Source organism: Vicia villosa, linkage group LG6, assembly GCF_029867415.1.
Source record: "Vicia villosa cultivar HV-30 ecotype Madison, WI linkage group LG6, Vvil1.0, whole genome shotgun sequence".
Lineage (NCBI taxonomy): Eukaryota > Viridiplantae > Streptophyta > Magnoliopsida > Fabales > Fabaceae > Vicia > Vicia villosa.
Genome location: NC_081185.1, coordinates 122,531,703 through 122,550,590, shown reverse-complemented (window position 1 = coordinate 122,550,590; position 18,888 = coordinate 122,531,703). Strand labels below are relative to the sequence as shown.

At 31.8% G+C, this 18,888-nt stretch overlaps 1 protein-coding gene across 6 annotated transcripts; it reads right to left on the bottom strand.

Moving 5' to 3' along the window:
* Positions 1-822: 822 nt before the first annotated feature.
* On the bottom strand, positions 823-17,498 carry LOC131609809 (phytyl ester synthase 1, chloroplastic-like). 6 transcript variants are annotated; one of them, XM_058881607.1, is made up of 15 exons: positions 17,343-17,498; positions 16,926-17,222; positions 6,338-6,389; positions 6,195-6,250; positions 5,934-6,092; positions 5,080-5,184; positions 4,239-4,345; positions 3,814-3,935; positions 3,188-3,296; positions 2,912-3,042; positions 2,302-2,671; positions 1,942-2,055; positions 1,699-1,784; positions 1,442-1,551; positions 823-1,367 (listed from the first exon to the last, which is right to left on the bottom strand). In XM_058881607.1, the coding sequence occupies exons 2-15, from the start codon at positions 17,218-17,220 to the stop codon at positions 1,177-1,179; spliced, it is 2,007 nt and encodes a 668-aa protein (XP_058737590.1). In that variant the 5' UTR covers positions 17,221-17,222; positions 17,343-17,498; the 3' UTR covers positions 823-1,176. The 6 variants fall into 6 exon arrangements, with proteins under 6 accessions (XP_058737590.1, XP_058737591.1, XP_058737594.1 ...); XM_058881608.1 differs by lacking the exon at positions 17,343-17,498 and having other exon boundaries at positions 16,926-17,332; XM_058881611.1 differs by lacking the exon at positions 17,343-17,498 and having other exon boundaries at positions 6,182-6,250; positions 16,926-17,064.
* Between the last annotated feature and the right edge of the window lie 1,390 nt (positions 17,499-18,888).

Sequence of the window (18,888 nt, the reverse complement as noted above, 5' to 3'; positions counted from 1 at the left end):
AGAGTGTATTGGAGATTGTAATTCTGATGCACCATTTATTATCAAATATAAGAGGAATGTGTCAAATACAGATGTACCATTTGTTATCAAATATACGAGGAATATGTCAAATACATTGTTCCTGTGGTGTATCTAATATAGCCTTAGATTGTTGTATTTTAGGTTCCCCTTAATTAGTAAAAAAAAATAATTAAAGAACTACATCATTTTTATTTTTTAAAATTGAAAGAATCTTAAATTATTTTAGACACACTACTTAAGAAGAATCTTAAATTTAATTTTTGTCTTTCTCTCTTTTCATCTTGTGTTAAGTTGTTTTAGTGTTGTGTCTATATGCTCTACGTTACTTTTGAGTATGAGTGGCAACAGGCATGTTCGTTATATTTTGCTCTATTCTGCAAAAGTCTGTAAAAAAAATAGGATTGGACGAACATAGTAGAAATGTGGGCCTAAAACATTAGTCTGCCTCGAGGATGAGTCGGAATATGTGTCAATTCAGACAAGTGCTTCAACTACCTATTTTTCTTTGGTGTTGTCTTGTATGTTGAATTTGTTTTAATGATGATTGTCGTTGTTAAAATTTGATTATTTGGGTTTTCTACCGACTATTTGAAGATTTATTTTAAAAAATAAGACAACATTTTTATAAAGCAAACGGAACCTTAGCTTATAGATTAAAAAATATATATCTCAAAAGTTGATATGAGTTGGAGAAAATGGCATAAACACAAACCAAAGGTTCATATAGGTTTCATTAAAGTATCAGACTTTTCAATGCAAACAATCATCCAAACTAAAAACCAACCACAAAAAGCCTTAGAATGAAATCCAAACACTTCTGGTGTATGAATATAGACTATAGACATATAGTTTCACTATGGTAGAGAATGATACATTGATACCTCGTACATGGTTCAAGATGCCATAATCCTAGAATAAAAATTTACAAATTTACATGCAACTTGAGTATGTTCCTATCCCAATCATGTATTTTATTCATTTGCTTCTTTTTTATTTAAACTATAGTGAGATTAGCACAATGGTCCAAACTTTTATGAGCTATCATGCCTTCTGGCAAGAAAGCAATTCCTGAAACTATTCACAGTTTACATTGTTTGCCCCTCTAACCTAAATTTTATGGATAAATTAGAACTTACCATTTTCTGTGCAGAACAATCAAATTTCAAATGTTGGAATGTCAGATGCAGGACCGTGTGTAGCTTGGTATAATGACCGAGTCAATATACTTCTATAGGGATCACTTTCTCGTTTTTCCTTCAAATAAGCAATACATCTCTCTACCTCGGTTTTCACTTCAAAATATAATTCTTGAGATTTCTCCTTGTCCTTAAGTTCCTGTTTCCTTCCTGTCAAACAATGTCTCAAATTTTACCACCACATTTTAGTTTATTCCATTTTGAGAAATATGCATTGGGCATACCTTCAGTTTCAATTGGTTTTCCAAAATAATAGTAGAACCGGCCCGGAACTTTTGGCAAAACTCCAGGCAGATACACTTGTTGATTTTCCACCTCACCACCAACACCAGCCCTAGTTTCACAATATATAGCAGGAAAACAGTAATACATATGTATATATCAAATATCTTATATATAAAAGATGGAAAAGAACGAAAAAATAAAAGTATATACAAAATATCATGTTTAGTATAAATCAACAAAAAGCAAAGTTAGGTACCTCAACTGCACAGCCTCATTTGTAAGGCTTTCTATTTCAGACCTGAAGTAAGGAATCTTTACCAAGTCATCGTAATCAACCACAACCTGAAAAGAACAATGTGATATGCTATTGTGATATTCAAATCTAGGTTCAAGACATTCACACGAACAATGGTAATGGTTTAGCTTCAATGCCAACATTTTGAGAAAACTAGTTACTTTGTAAAGGAAAACAATTGGCTGATTAAATACTGAAACTTACTTGACCAAGATCATCTTCTCCAACAGAACCAAAAGGTACAATTTTGGCTCCAAATCTGGCAGCCATCCTTACAAACTCAGATTGTTCAGGCCAGAATAACTTGTATTCTTCACCCTGATAATTATCACAAAATAATGGAGAGATTAATAGTACTAGTATATTTTAGATCATAAATACTCCGGATTACATGAGAATAATCCTTCTGGTGTATTAGGCATAGTTATAGGTGAATCTAGTGTGAGAGTTTATTATCACTGACTAAGAAGAACAAGTCAGAGACTTTAGAAAGAGTCAAGGGACCGAATCTGGATTCCATGAGAAAGATTAAACTCAAATAAAGAGCCAACTTAATAGATTTACCTTCCTATGAAAAGCCTCGCGAATCCCTCCAGGAAATAATATGACATGTGACTTGGAAGAAAAAAGCTTGAAAAGGTTAGTTGCTGTTACAGGAAAAATACCCATAACTCTTAACCAGTCAAAAGAAGATACTTCTGGCAATCTTCCCCTTTTCTGTCTTCTAAACATTAAGGGATGAGCCATTCCTCGAACAATGATGTCTTGCTCAGTATAAATTCGAGATAACAAGGAAACTTTGTCCAATGCTAGCAGCATGTGGTTCCCAACTAACAAAACAGGCCCCTCGGAAGGAATTCCAGCAAGGCCCTTTACAATCTTTCCATCCTCCAAAGTTGAAAGCATTACAGAGCTAGTGATGAAGTTAAACAAACTGGAAGCATTATAATTGAAAAGTGTTAAATGCTATTAGTTGATTACAGATCAATTCAATTAACAAGAATAGACAAATATGAATTGACAGGCATACAATGTCATCAAGACATCAATATCAAACAACTCATCATGGTAGCTGCAGGTTAAGCTTTCCCTGCACTCTTCTATGTTTATTTAATATGATTTCTCTTGTTTGTGTTAATAGCTTAAATAGTCAAATATATTCAGTAAGTTTTACCTGTATGATTCTATTATTTTATTCGCCTCATCTCGTGTAGGCGGTATGAAATCCGAAGCATAGTCATGATACTTGCCACGCCGGTAGTAAGAAGTTCCCTTGATTATAGTTACTAGGTCAAGGCTGCCTTCCTGCAAAGGTCCCAAAGCTAGGGTCAGTTAACTTCCTACTGGTTTGATATCATCTGTATCAGACAAAAAAGATCATGATGCATTCTTGGGTGGAAACTTATCGAGAAGCATGCCAGCAGGAAAAATAAAAAGGAGAAAAGAATACCATGAATAGGAAATGGCCACTGTCATCAAATTTACGGAGTTCACAGTTAGGCAGTAACAGACGTAATCTTTCACCTTCCTGTTGGCTAGGTAGTAACTGGTCCTTTCCACTAAAAGAACAAATGAAATAACTCAGTTTCATTTTGCAGAAAGAGTCATACACTGAAAAAGGAAAGTGTGATATGTTTATGAAAAGGAAATCATGGTATGTATATGAATTAAAAGGTTTAGAAGTAATAAATTTTTATAAATTGGTTGTTCACACAAAACACTCTTTTTATCAATTTATTTTGCAATAGCATTTTGATAGGTCTGTTATTGTTAGTTAAGAAGTAGTAATTTGTTAGTTAATAGTCGGTTAGTTAGTTAATGGATAGCTAATAGTTCTGATGAGGGGTAGTTAGGTTAAATAAGGCATGCTGCCTATTAATAGAGAGGAATGGGGCCTCTTTGGCATTGGGAGATTGGCAAACCCTCGAAGTGGTGCCATTGTTTGTAATGAAAGGGGATTCTTCCCCATTTTCTGTTATAATATACCAGTTGGTTCTATCACAATTCTGCTATGTGATAGAACATATGATTCAATATGATGACCAATGTAAGATATACAGTCACAAGGAGATGAACCTGCAAAGTATCAAAGTCTGAGCTTTGATAGCATATAGGCGTGAATCAGCATATGCTGAAGCAGACTTGAGCATCTTTAGCTTCCACAAAAATGTTTCTTTTGGTAAAATGTCTGCAAGAACCTGATAATTCAATCAACAATAGATTTTCAATATTGAAAGTAAATGAAGTGAAAGCTCAAATGATCAATAACTAGCCATATCAAAGAAAATGCAGTGATGCGCAACCATGGTCTTCCAAAGTCCGGCATATTCCACTTAATATTTATTCTGAATTATCCTTTAAGCACTGTCAATGGCATTAACTCATTATTACGCACAACATGCTTCAATTCTTCAAAACATAAAGAAAAAGTCACACACTTCTCTTCTAATTGAAATTGTTTTTATTTAATTTGTTAATTAAAAACAATAATAGAACCTTACAGGAAGAGATGATGCAAATGTAGTAAAATCGCCTAGTGGCTCTCTTGCTGCATTTAGTAGTGGAAGTCCTTTCACAGTGTTATCGAACACCGTCCTTAGAATGTCGCCTAAAGTTAAGAAAAAAGTTGATGGCATAAATGGAGAAAAATATCATTTTCTTTGGTAAAAGATAAAGACGGAATGCAAGTTCTCCACTGTGAAATTTGAACTTCACCAAAAAAACTAGGTCTGTAAGATATTGAAGTGAAAATTTAGCATAAGTTCCTAGTGACATAGAAGAAGTTAAGTATTTGTTAATTTAATTAACTAGAAAACATAAATAAATTAAATTTTAGCAGAATGCAGAAGCGGAAAATGAAAAAAAGAATAGAAGATAAGAAGAGCAAAGGCATCAAACATTTATATGGTATAGGGAGAAAACAAGATCCACAACAATCTCATATGCCATCAACCATATTGGGTAAATCCTGTGAAATTAGGGATGCACAAATACATAAACTATGGTGGGTAAATCCTATGAAAGTAGGGAAGTAGAGACATAATATGAAGTTTACAGGGTCGTCTCAAACAATTTGGAGGCTCAGTTCCAATCTTATAAGTTAGACTCTTAATAAAGAGAAACACAAAAAGTTATATAAAAAGAAAAACATCTTTGGTGAAAGAAAACAATTCTTCATGTAATTCTCGTAGACGTAAACTAAATGCATATCTCATTTTCTGCATAACATTCAACATTTTCAAGATATTCGGAGCTATGAAGATCAAAATTGGACTAAAGGCACCTGACATGGATGTTGAGAAAATAGTACATATTAACAACAACAAAGAAAAATGAGCAAACCTGCACTCAAACTGAGAATGTTAGGCAGAATAGGAGAGAGTGAGGCAGGCAAAGCATCCAACAATGGTGTTAGAAGTTGCACCTGGGACCTACCGAAAGAAGTAGCTGCCAAATAGGAAGGTCATGGTCAGATGATCAGGTACTTTATGATTCTTTACAGATTTGCTGTTACATCAAAATCAACCTGGATAATGTTCAACAATTTTCACTCAAAAGTTCTAGCTATGAAACGCATTTTCAATGAACCATTTCCAATAAATGGCATCACTTGGAAAACACTAACCCCCAGCTTATTCATATGCAATAACAGACATCTTAGTCCAGGCTAAAGCTTGGCTGCGTTAATTATCAGACTTGTCGTTAACAAATCCATAAGTTAACACCAAATTTTCATTGTTGGGGAAGCATGAGAAGTATGCTATTAGTGCTAACTAACATGATCCAAATTACAAACTTTAAATTCTCAAGTCAGTGCAAAGTGAGATATATTTATTCAATGTAAATTTCTAATTAAGGTGCAACTTATTTCTTCAACGTCTCTCACTCACACTCGATCAATTCTGAAATTTGCAGAGTCACGGCTCTCCTATGTCAGAATCGTGATTGCGCAGTTCTAGATCAAGGTGTATGATTACTAGTACAACACTGAACAAGTTATTCAATATGGCTACTTCAGATTTCTTAAATTCCAAGTCTCATTTTAGTCATGGTTACGATCCTTGAGTTTTTTTAATTTAGCTTTTAAATCTTATATGCGTCACTAAAACCTAAAAAGTTACTTGGATTTGCCAAAATTAGTACGTAAAAGGAAAGCTATTAAATCTTATATACATCACTAAAAGCTAAAAAGTTACCTGGGTTTGCCAAAATTAGTACAATATCAACATCACGGTTACGAGCGGCAACAGCCAGCGCAAGGCAGGCTCCTAGAGATTCTCCGACGAGATAAATGGGCCTATTTGGTGAACGTTGATACTCTAACTTAACAGTTGTCTCAACTAACTTCACAAGGTCTGCAACAGGAAAATAAATAATGATGGAATACAGTACTGAAAAAGAAACATAATGTATAGTATAAGAGAGTTGAAGATGAGTAGTATACAAGGAAAAAGAACCTGTAAATGGTGTTCGATCTGCAACTGGAATATGTAAGCACCACAAATCAAATATCCTTAAATGAACAAAAATATATTTCCGAATTACATATAGTATTAGTAGGTCTAAAAAAAGATGAAATATTCGTGAAATGAAGAGAAACCTTCCGAGTTTGTGATGATGTGAAACAAGTCCCAATCCCACGCCATCAATTCCTGTACAATTTGGAATATAATAAGCTTGTTGTTTGATACATACGGCATTAGATTACATGAATAAATATTGTGGTGAAATAAACTATATGGTGCACAAGTAAGACGCTCTCATCTCACATTCCGATAGTTTTCGCAAGAAGGTGGCGGCACTTCCGCCACCAGCAAAACCTCAATCCAATTTTCCGATCTCTGCATAATCTCATCAAGAAAATGGAAACCAAAGATTGAAGTGAAAGGGGAGACGAGAGAAAGAGAGAGCTGAAAGTCTAAATGTTGTAAAATTTGGGGATATATTTTTACAATTAAACTTAGTGGTGTAATGTACATCACCAAAAGCACTCTACAATCTAGAGATGTACTGTTATTGAATTTAAGTTATTTTGAAACAAATACGGGAGACAAGTCTGTATTTTGCGTTGTTAATATTTCTATACTGGAGCAGATAGTCAAATAATTATCTTTCATGAATTACTTACCGGCAGAAAATAAAGATGAGAGAGTTATTTTATAATATTTTCTCAAAAAATTGTGTTGGAATATGTTAATATTTTATTAAAGAGATGAATTTGGAAAACTTCCTTAAGTACCGTGTTGTTGGAAAAAAAAAACGTCTTAATTGAAAATTTTCCTTAATTTCATATTGTTTAAATTAGATATTTTTGGTTAACTTCTTACCTTATACACAAATTATTTGTTTTATTTTAAAACACACTAAAAATTACTATTAAATTTTTTCTTCCTCGCTCTCATAACTTTGCGTTTTTTGAATTGTCGAAACATATTTATACCATTTATACAAATGAGAGTGTAATTTTAGATCAATTACTTATTGTACAAATAGTAATCGTATAGTATATAATTGAGTTGTACTATCCTAGAAGCGTCGTGGTAGAGTAATTGTTTTGTATAATTTTTCGTAATACAGCCAAACGTTGCAATGAGAGCGACCTAGTCCGCGACTCGACCTAGTAATTTCTTTAGTGGGAATTTTTCAAAATCGTAAAACAACAATTTTATGACGGCAAGAAAAGATGTTTCAAATGCTGGCAACAAAAGATGCACTTTTCTAACCCTGAAAAAGGTTGGCAATATTTTGATTTTGGATCAACCGAACAAACTAACAGTAAGAAAATATGTGGATTCAGATGGAATTGATAATTTTGCTGAAACTGAATCTGCTGTGAGCGATTTATAGCTCAGGAAAGAAATCTCCATATAGAAATAGAATGATTATCACATTCTAAATGCACTCATTGATGATCTTTATGATTATTATTGTAATTGCAAAACCGCAAAATATATTTTGGAAACTTTGAAGAAGAAATATAATACTGAAGAAGCTGGAACAAAGAAGTATGTTCTTAGCCCCTACCTAAAGTATCAAATGGTAGATAAAAAAAAGTCAGTGGAAGCTCAATGCCACCAACTTCAGAAGATTTCTCACAAAATCATTACTGAAGGTATGCCCCTATATGAATAATTTCAAGTTGCTGTTATCTTTAACAAATTGTCCCCTGGTTAGAAAGATTTTAAAAATTTGCTTCGTCATTATTGTAACGGAGTGCCATTAAGAATAAACCAAAACTATGAAAAAGATTGAGTTTCTTATAGATACACAAGAATCTTTATTAGGTTTTCACTAAAGAGAGAGAAGGGGGAGAAGAAAAAGAAGAAGAAGAAATTCATGATTGGTTATAATTGTTTTATTATTCACTTACTCAATAAGGGTACAAAGATTACAAGTGAATAACAACAACAAAGATTAATGCGAACAACAACAACTAATCTCTCTCAACAACTTAAGAGAACTAGTCTATTTATAAACTACTAAGATAACTTAAGAAACAAGCTAACTTAAACAACTGGGCTAAACAAACAGGCCCAATTCGACATGCTAACAAACCTAGCATTATCGACTTCTGCATGATAGAACACATTTTGACTACATCATGCAAGACTTCGACATCAACATGTAAACAAACTTCGACAACCTACTTAAACTCTATCGAACTAAGAAGCTATCACTGTCGAGAAACGAGTGTTCGATCCAAAATCTCACAAATCCCCACCTTGGAACAAACTTTACAACATAAGGGAAACAAACTAGCTTTCATCATGTAGCTTTATCAACTACATACAGTGAAAAAACTTGCTACTTGGCAGTGTCTTGGTGATCATATCAACAACATTATCTTCAATTGAAACCTTTAGCACTTCTCCAGGTTCGATGATTTATCTAACGAAATGCTGCCTCACATCGATGTGTTTGGTTTGCTCATGATATATTGGATTCTTTGACAGATGTATGTCATTTTGACTATCACATTCAAAAATGATAACTCGATCTTGAAGTTTCAGCTCCTTAACAAAACCTTCAAGCCATAATGCTTCTTTCACAACTTCACTGAGGGCAATATATTATGCTTCAATGGTTGATAAGGCAACAACCTTCTAAAGTGTCGCTTTCCAATTAATTGTTGCGCCAAACATAGTGAACACATATCCAAAAATAGATTTTCTAGAATCCATACAACTCACATAACCAAAGTCGACATATCCTTTGATTTCTACTTTACTATCATCACCATATGCTCCACCATAAATTAGTATTATGTTCAAACACTCATTTATGTACCTTAGAATCCACTCCAATGCTTTCTAGTATGCCTTTCTAAGATTTTCCATATACCTGCTTACAAGGTCCACTCCATACACTATGTCTGGCCTTGTACATACCATAGCATACATCAAAGAACCTACTAAACTAGCATATGGAATGTTATTCATATATGCTCTTTCGACTTCAGTACAAGGACTTTGAGTCATACTCAGCTTGAGATGAGGATTAGTCGGTGTTACAACAGGCTTTGAGTTCAATATACCAAACTTGTCGAGAAAATTTTTCAAGTATGTCTCTTGAGATAAGCATAATCTCAACTGCTTTCTATCTCTCTGGATGTCAATCCCAAGAATTCTAGAGACAGCTCACAAATCCTTCATGTCGAACTCCTTATCAAATTCAGCCTTCACCTTATATATATATCCTTGACACAGTTGTTTGCTATAAGGATGTCATCCGCATAAAGCAACAAAATAACAAGTGAATTTCCAGGTCAAAATCTGAAGTAAACACAGTGGTCGAACTGACTCCTAATGAAACCTATGTGTGCCATGAACTTATCGAATCTCCTGTTCAATTATCGAGAAAATTGTTTCAATTCATATAAATATTATTCAGCTTGCACACATAATATTGCTTTCCCTTTTCTGCATACCCTTCAAGTTGCCTCATCAGGATTATTTCATCTAGATCACCATACAAGAAAACAATCTTCACATCCATCTGTTTCAACTCTAGGTCGAACTTTGCCACCATGGCAAGCAGAATTCGAATGGATATGTGCTTCATAATAGGTGAGAACACATCATTGAAGTCTACTCCTTATTTCTGAGTGAACCCCCTAGCAACCAATATGGCCTTGTATCTCTTCGACATCACTCATTCAATTCCTTCCTTAACCTTGATAATCCACTGATAACTGACTAACCTGGCCCTAGAGGTTTCTTGATCAGCTCCTAAGTATTATCATCCATGGATTTCATCCATTCAGTCTTATTTCAACTCCTCACAGCTTCCTTGAAGTCTATAAGTTCTTCATCAAGGACCTCACATGCAGAGATTAAGGCAAAGGCTAAGAGATAGTCATCAACAGTTTCCTTAGTTTCTTCATTATCAACTTGGGCTTCTTCTTTGACTTCATCTAGGTTGTGCAATTCAGCATCACTATGTTCCACCTCAACAAGAATCTCTTCCTGTTCCAGCTCTTCTCCATAGATTTTTGCAATTTGACCTACATCATCAGTTTTTTTAATACCATTTCTGATTTGTTGAAAACTACTTCCCGGTGATACACCTCTTATAACTGTCTCTAGGCACCACAACCTATAAGTTTGGACTCCTTCAGGTTATCCCATGAACATACATCTCAGAGCTCTAGGTTCGACCTTGTCTTGCCTAATGTGAGCATAACCTACACAACCAAATAATCTAAGTCTTTCGATATCAGATGGATGTCCCGACCAAACTTGTTCACGTGTCTTCATCCTCAAGGCAGTCGAGGGAAATCTATTTATCATATATGCTTTTGACAAAATAGCTTCCACCTAAAACATCTTCTTCAATCCAGCACTAACTAACATGCATCTAACTCTTTTTAAAACGGTTCGACTAAACCTTTCAGCTAAACCATTTTGTTGGGTAGTACCTGCAGTAGTTATGTGCCTTGCAATACCAAATGCATCATAGTAGCTATGAAATGCCTCATTGAAAAATTCAAGACTATTGTCGGTCCTCAACCTCTTAACCTTCCTTCTGATTTGTTTTTTGACCAGAGTCTTCCAACTTTTCAAATTTTCAAAAGTTTCATCCTTAGCTTTTTGAATGAATGCCCATAACATTATGGAATAATCATCAACTATGTATAGAAAATACCTTGCACTTGAGTGTGAAGGAAACCTTACAAGCCCCCAAAGATCAGCATGAATATAATCAAGGGATCCATGTGTTCTTTGTTTACCTTTGTTAAACTTCACCCAACAGGATTTACCAGATACATAAGGTTCATAAAACTCCAGCTTTTCGACCTTGTGACCACATAGTAGATTTTGTTTCGACAATTCGACAAGGCGCCTTTTATTGACGTGGCTAAGTATCTTGTGCCATAGCTCATTCTTCGACACAGGTTTTATGGACACCACATCTATTGAACCATTCACAACCTCATCCTCAAGGGTATACAAGTCTTTCCTTTTTATGCCTCTCAAGACTTCCTTCGACCCTTTCATTACCCTTAGGATACCTTGCTCTCCTTTGAAAACATATATTTTCTTGTCGAATTCACCAAGAGAAATCAAACTTCTCTTCAAATCAGGTACATACCTAACACTGGTCTATAGCTTTATTGATTCATCATGGAGCTTGAATCTTACAAATCCAATTCCTGCAATTTTGAAAGCTTTATTGTTTCATAGCAGCACTAATCCACCATCTTGATCACAAAATTCCTCAAACATATCTTTGTTTGGTGTCATGTGCCAAGTTCAATATGAATCCATGAACCATTCATTGTAAGAATTGCTACTTGAAACTACATGAACATCAGATGATTCAAAATCATGTTGCACAATGGTTGCATTACCATTGTCGTTACCACCACTGTTGATCAGGGCACGCCTTTTGTGTGTGACCCTCTTTCTTACAGTGATAGCACCAAATTGTAGAAGTATCACCACCATAAGATTTCTACTGACCTTTACCCTTCTTCTTTTCAAACTTACCAATTGTCTTCAAGAATTTCCCCTTAACAGACAAACCTTCACCAACAGACGATAGTTTATGCTCCTTCCTTTTGTTCAAGTCCTTTGAGTACAAGGTGGATTAAAATTTTCAAAGGTTAAGGAATATCTTTAATACAAGAGAGTTTCTTTGAAATGAGCATGAGAACATGGTAAAGCACACAACAACAATGCTTAATCTTCACCATCAATCTTGACATTGATATTTTCAAGATCAAGAAGCAATTTTTTGAACATATCCAACTGCTCAGTCAAGACTTTATCTTCACTCATCTTGAATGAATATAGAGCTTGCATCAGATAGAGGTGAATGACCAACGATTTGGTCATGTACGACCTTTCGAGTTTCTTCCATACACCCGCCACCGTCTTCTCCTTCGAGACCTGTCGGAGAACCTTATCAACAAGGCTCAATATGATGGCGATGTGGGTTTTCTCTACCATCATCGTTATCTCCTTCTCCGATAAAGCAACATCCATCATCTCTGATCCTTTCAATTCTTCTAACAAACCTTTTTGAACAAGAGTTATTCACACCGGTAAATTTCTCAATCTCATATTTCATTAATGGCATCTTCTTTTCCATGCTCATCGTACTAGTTTGTTGTAACAGAGTGTCGTCAAGAACAAACCAAAATTATAAGAAATATTGAGTTTCTTGAACAAACACATTTATTAGGTTTTCACTAAAGTGACAGAAGAGAGAAGAAGAAGAAGAAGAAGAAGAAGAAGAAGAAAAACTTCAAGATTGGTTATAACTATTTTACTATTCACTTACTTAATAAGGATTCAAAGATTACAAGTGAATAACAACAACTAACTTCTCTCAACAACCTGAGAGAACTAGTCGATTTATAGACTGCTAAGCTAACTTAAGCTACAAACTAACTTAAATGATTGAGGTAAACAAACAAGTCTAATTTGACATGCTATAAAACCTAGAATTATCGACTACTGCATGCTAGAACACATTTCGACTACAACATGCAGAACTTCGACATTAGCATGTGAACAAATTTCGACAACATGCTTAAACTATGTCAAACAAGAAGTTATCCTTGTCGAGATACTAGAGTTCAATTGAAAATCTCACAGCTATAAGACAAAAGTATTTTTAATTTTGTTTTACAGGACTTCTCGCCATCGTGGATAAGTCCTACCACCATAATTTGTTATACACTTGCTGACTTTTGAGTGTCCCTGTCGTTACGACGGTAACATGGACACTTGTATTTTTTGAACAGTACAAATATATATATTTGAAAAATTTATGCAATTTTTCTAAAATAATTTTGAGTTCCCCGAGGATTTTGTATTATGTAGAAATAATTTCTTCAAAATTCTCCTTTCCAAATTTTTTCAATTCTTTCCATTCTATCTTTTCTTTTTTCAAAACTTTCACCTCCCTTCCTTTTCAAACTCTCAAACAAAATCTAAAGGAAAAAAAAATAGAGAAAACTATAATATTTTTTTAAAATTATAGAGAAAACTGTAATATTTTTTAAAATTATATTTTTGTATAGAATAATAAACGAATATGCATTATTTTTTAATTTTTAAAATATTATAATAATATAGATTACATTTCAAAAAAAAAATTAAGCTTTCATAAACCTCTCAAAACTACCATTAGAGATGCTCTTAACTACTAATTATATATTGGCTTCAACTATCAATCAATTATCTATTTATCAAAATACCACCAAACTACCTAAATTGCCTTTTCTTTTACATTAATTTACACTAACAAAAGGTTTTATAAAAAGTAAATAATAAATGTCTCAATTTTTTTTAATATGACTAGCCAGATACCTATGCGGCATCACGGAATAAGTTTATTGGATACAATATAAATTAAATTTAGATACATATCTAAATTTGAAATAAGCTATCAATCAACTATCTATCTATTAAAATTAAATACCACCAAACTACCAATAATACTCTTTACTTTAATATTTTTTACACTTACAAAATATTAAAATAATAAAAATATAAGTCTTCAATTAATTCACTCTACTTCAACCAAATGCTACCAAGTGTCAAGTTTTTATTTGACATTTTTCAAATTTCACTTTTTATTCCACTTCCCTCTCTTTCACTCACCATTTCATTATTCTTTCAAATTACATTCATTTTTCTTTTACATTTGTTTCTCTTTTTGATTCATTATTTTATCTTTTATACCTAATTATTTTATTTTCTCTTAATTATTTTGAATATATTAAAATGTAGTATAATTAGAGTATATGATTATCATATTAAATATTTATTAGTGTATAAATATATATATTGATGACATTTAGTTTTGTTTTTACGATAAATTTAATCAATTTTATTCATTTATTATTATAAAAAATATTAATTAATCTATATTAAATAGCTACACACAGCTAACTTTCTATTTCACGGATCACTATATAAAAAAAAATTACTAATTGAGATCCTCTAACTTTAAGGAGGAAATTTCCCTCTAACTTTCCCTCTATCTCTCTCCTATTAAATACTCTCTCTCATCATATTCCCCTCCCTTTTCATCTTCATTTTTTTTCTCACTTTTTTCTTCAAAAAATTGCCAAAAGTCACCAAAGGTGGAGAAGGCAAAGTTAGAGAATCCCTATCCGAAAAATAAATATTTTTAATTAATAATTTTTATTATTTGAGATACAAATTTTTTACTATTAAATATCAAATTTCATCCTTTTTCCTCACAAGTCACTATCAATAATGTATCTATTTTATTTTAATTAACAATTGTCTTTATTTAACACACAGAATTTTTATTTGCAAATGTCAAAAAAAATTTTTTTTTCACGGGTCACTATCAACAAAGTACCTATTTTATTTTAATTAACAATTATTTTTATTTAAGACACATAATTCTTATTTTCAAATGTCAATTTTTCTCTTTTTCTCATAGGACTTATCAATAAAATACATATTTTATTTTAATCAAAATTGTCTTTATTTGTCACACAAGATTCTTATTTTTAAAATGTCAATTTTTTTCTCACGGGATAGGATCAACAAATTATCTATTTTATTTTAATTAACAAAAGTCTTTATTTAGAGACACAAAATTCTTATTTTTCAACTGCTAAAATTTATTTTTTTCACGGGTCACTATCAACAAAGTACCTATTTTATTTTAATTAATAATTGCCTTTATTAGAAACAGAAAAAATTTATTTTCAATTTTCAAGATTTTATTTTTTTTCTTTCTCCATTTTACTAACTTTTTTTATTTTTTGTATAATTATTTGATACAATTGAATTTATATTATCATTATTAACTTTATAATTAAATAATTCATTTCAAATTTATATGTATATCTAAATAAAATTTATATCATATTAAATAAATTTATCCATGCGGATGCACAAATATTTTTTTAGTTAATTTTAAATGAACAATAATTATATAAAATCAATTGTAATAAAATACCAAGAGAAAAAAATGATTCTTGAGATGGAAGAAAATTGAGTATTTAATATTTAAAATCAAGATTTTTATCTTTTAAATTAAGCTAATTGTTTATTAAAATAAAATATGTATTGTGTTGATAGTGATCCATTGAGATTTTAAAATAAGGATTCTATCTTTCAAATCAAGACAAATTGTTGATTAAAATAAAATAGACAGTATACTGATAATGATTCGTGAGTTAAAACAAATTATTTGATACCATGTAAATTGTATTTAGATACATATGCAAAACTTAAAATGATTGACTTAATTGTAAAATGAACAATAATCATATAAATTTAATTATATTAAATAATTATACAAAAAGGAAGAAAAAAGTAGTTGTGAGATGGAGAAAGAAAAAAATTAATATTTAGAAATAAAGATTGTTTTTCAAATTAAGTCAGTGGTTAATTAAAATAAAATAAATATTGTGTTGATAATAATCTGTGAGATAAAATAAAATGGTTAATTTTATTAAAATAAAAAAATAGATTATTAGTATTTTTAGTGATGATAAATAAATAGAGAAAAAATTAAAATAAAAGTTAGAAAGAGTGGGAAAAAGAAATGTGAAAGAAATTTTAAATTTTAATCCAGAGAGAATGAGTGAATGTAATATTTAATTGTGATTTAATCAATAAAGATTGAAAAATGAAAGTCAGGTGTCAATTTTAGAAAGAGTTAAATATATAGTAGATTGTTAAAATTGAAGACATAATATGTTGTAATAGAAGATGAGAATTAAAAAGGTAAACATGACTTGATTAGTCAAATACTCTTTTTTTAGTATAAATAATTTATAATGAAAGGAAAATTTAGGGAGTTCATACAATTGATTTATCTATGACAAAGTGACACATCACATCACTATCAGGACATGGGTCTATTTTACTATAATTGTCTTTATCTCATAGATAAATACAAAAAAAAAAAACTTTTTATTTTATTTTATTTCTCTATTTTATGAGTTTTTATTTTTGTATGATTATTTAATGCAATTGAGTTTATATGATCATTATTATTTTACAAATAATTCATTTAAATTTACACGTGTATTAAATATATTTTATATGTTAGTTGTCGCATAAAATTGATGGTTTATTCAAATTATTGTTGTTAGTAGAATATTTAAAACTTATTAATAAAATATTAGTATACTATAATATTTTATATCAATACAAATATTCAATTATACACTTTTAAAATCAATTTAACATTTTGTTAAATAAAAGATCAATTTGACCTATGTTGAACCAACGTCTTTAGACTTGCAGATTAAGGTAGTGTATTTTCTCCCCATACTTTGGTAAGATTTTAATCTCTCCAATCCATACTTTATTTTCAAATTTTTAGTTTCTTCAATTAAAAAAAATTGGTCTATTTTTTGTTTTGTCGACTTATCATCTTTCTACTATTAATAGATATAGGAATAAAAAACTTATGTTTTGTCATAAGAAGAAATAAAATAATTAGGTGTCAAATAAATGTGGAATTGATAGATTCGTTTGATACAGAAACGTTTTATCGAATGGTGGCGCCACTTCTAAAATATAACTACTGTAAAATAAAACAAGAATTTACTATCTTCTGTAAATTTCTTTTTTCATAAAAATCTTCATTGGATTTTGTCGTTCTATGATGCTTGAATCTACGTTGGATTTATGTATTGGTTTAGAAGTTTCTCAGCAACTAATAACGAAACAATGACTGACCTGGCAAGAACAGCATCAGCGGAGAATTGTCCGGCGGCGAACCGCTGTCTAACGGCGAAAACCACCGTGGAGGTCCACCGTCTGCTTTTATCACCTCTTTCGCTTGCTCCAAGTATTCCTTCCAACCGCTCCGTCTCTGCTTCTCCTCCATTGCTCCAGCACAGTTGATTGACATGGCAAAGCGATCGGGTGTTATGCTCAGGATACTTCCCGACTTCAAGGGCTGAGGCGGCTGCTTGCGGCGGAAGAGCGGGGAGAAAACGGCGGCGGAGAAACAAGCTCCAGCGGCAATCATGGCTGTTTTTGGTAAGTCGGCAGCGGTTGCAGGAGATTTGAATTAGTTATTACTAACAAAACTACTACTAGTATATATAAGACTATAAGATATATACAAAATGCAAAGGAGATATAACGTACGTTGTTTTCTTTCTTTGATATAAACACTTGTTTAACGTTTTGTTTTCTATTCAACAAAATAATAGAGACTTGTTTTGTGGATATCCTATCTAGGTGCATTTCATTTCAGAGAAAAAGATATACAAAAAGTGGTGTAATAGATGCGATGGGATAAGAAGAACATAGAGAGAGAGAAATAACGATAAAGATAATATAACGTGTTATAAAATGTGTTGAAAAATTATGGGGTGTCTAATTATTACTTTCTAATGATAAATATTTTTTAAGTCAATTGATCTTTTTGAATATTTCATATTATTTATATACATATAAAAATTAAAATAAAATTTTATTTAATTAATTTTATTGTATAATAAATTTTGATTTTGATTTTTTTGCAAAACTATATCCACATACTAATATTTTTATATAATAAAGAAATAAATTGATACAAGTGTTATTTATTTATTCATATTATTTACTTTCTATATATAAGTATAAGTATAAAAGGAATTTGGACATTAAACGAATCTGACCACGATTCGTTTTACCACCCCTAATTAATATGTTTGTTTTGATGTGTGTTGAGTTGACTGACATCTATTTACACTTCTTGCTTAAGTTAGATTAGAGGTGTAAATATGCATCACTTTCAAATGGTTTAGTAAATATGTCAGCTAGTTGGTCAGAAGATTGAAGAATATGAAAGAATGATAAGACCTTATTTGATATTCTCACAAACAAAATGACAATAAATTTCAATGTGTTTTGTGTGTTTGTGAAAAACTTGATTTTTGGCAAATGTGAATGGCAGCTTAACTGTTACAATAAACTTTTTTGATGGTGGTGGCGAGAGAAACCTAACTAATCAAAGGGGAAATAAAATCCATCTAAAGAATTTGATTGTGAACAGCCGAAAAACGATCATGAACACCTTGAAGGAATTCCATGACGCGTTCTTGATTACGTTGGTCAAGATTGCTTTTAGCATTACCACAAATATATACATAGATTGACGGGAACAATAGAGTTGAGTTCATCCCAGAGAGATTTGAGTTGAGTGAAATAGAGAGAAACGAACATGCCTTCTTGTTTGATGGAAGAAGTTGATTGTTTTAATTGATATATTTTAGGAGCATTTTATTGAGAAAATAGATCCTTTATGTCGGACCAGATTTATGTTGTAGTTTCAGCATATAAAATACTAGGATGAATCTCAGTTGGAACTGAATTAAGAATCCAACTTGCAACCAAATCATTGCATCGTTGTCACATAGGAACACCTTCTTTCTTCTTTGGGATGGTAAGTGACCCATCAACAAAATCTAGTTTGTTTCTTGCACAAAGTGCCTTTGTCAATGCACAACTCCATGAACCGTAGTTATCACCTGTAAGTATAGGGGTGACAAGAACAATTGAAGAATTATCTAAACGGTGAATAACATATGGGTATCTGTTTGGGGTTGTTATGGAGTGATCGGTGAGTGGAAGGTTTACAGAAGAAAGACCGAGAGTTTTTAAGGGGTGAAATATTTGACATGGTGGCAAATGGAAACTAATTTGTGTC

Bases quoted from the DNA above. Each gene is read 5' to 3' on its own strand.
- LOC131609809 (XM_058881607.1), bottom strand. From the start codon at position 17,220: ATGATTGCCGCTGGAGCTTGTTTCTCCGCCGCCGTTTTCTCCCCGCTC. The intron at 6,390-16,925 runs GTCAGTCATTGT...CAAATTGTACAG, and splicing joins GCTGATGCTGTTCTTGCCAG to GAATTGATGGCGTGGGATTG. The intron at 3,297-3,813 runs GTTCATCTCCTT...TTGTTCTTTTAG, and splicing joins CAGACTTTGATACTTTGCAG to TGGAAAGGACCAGTTACTAC.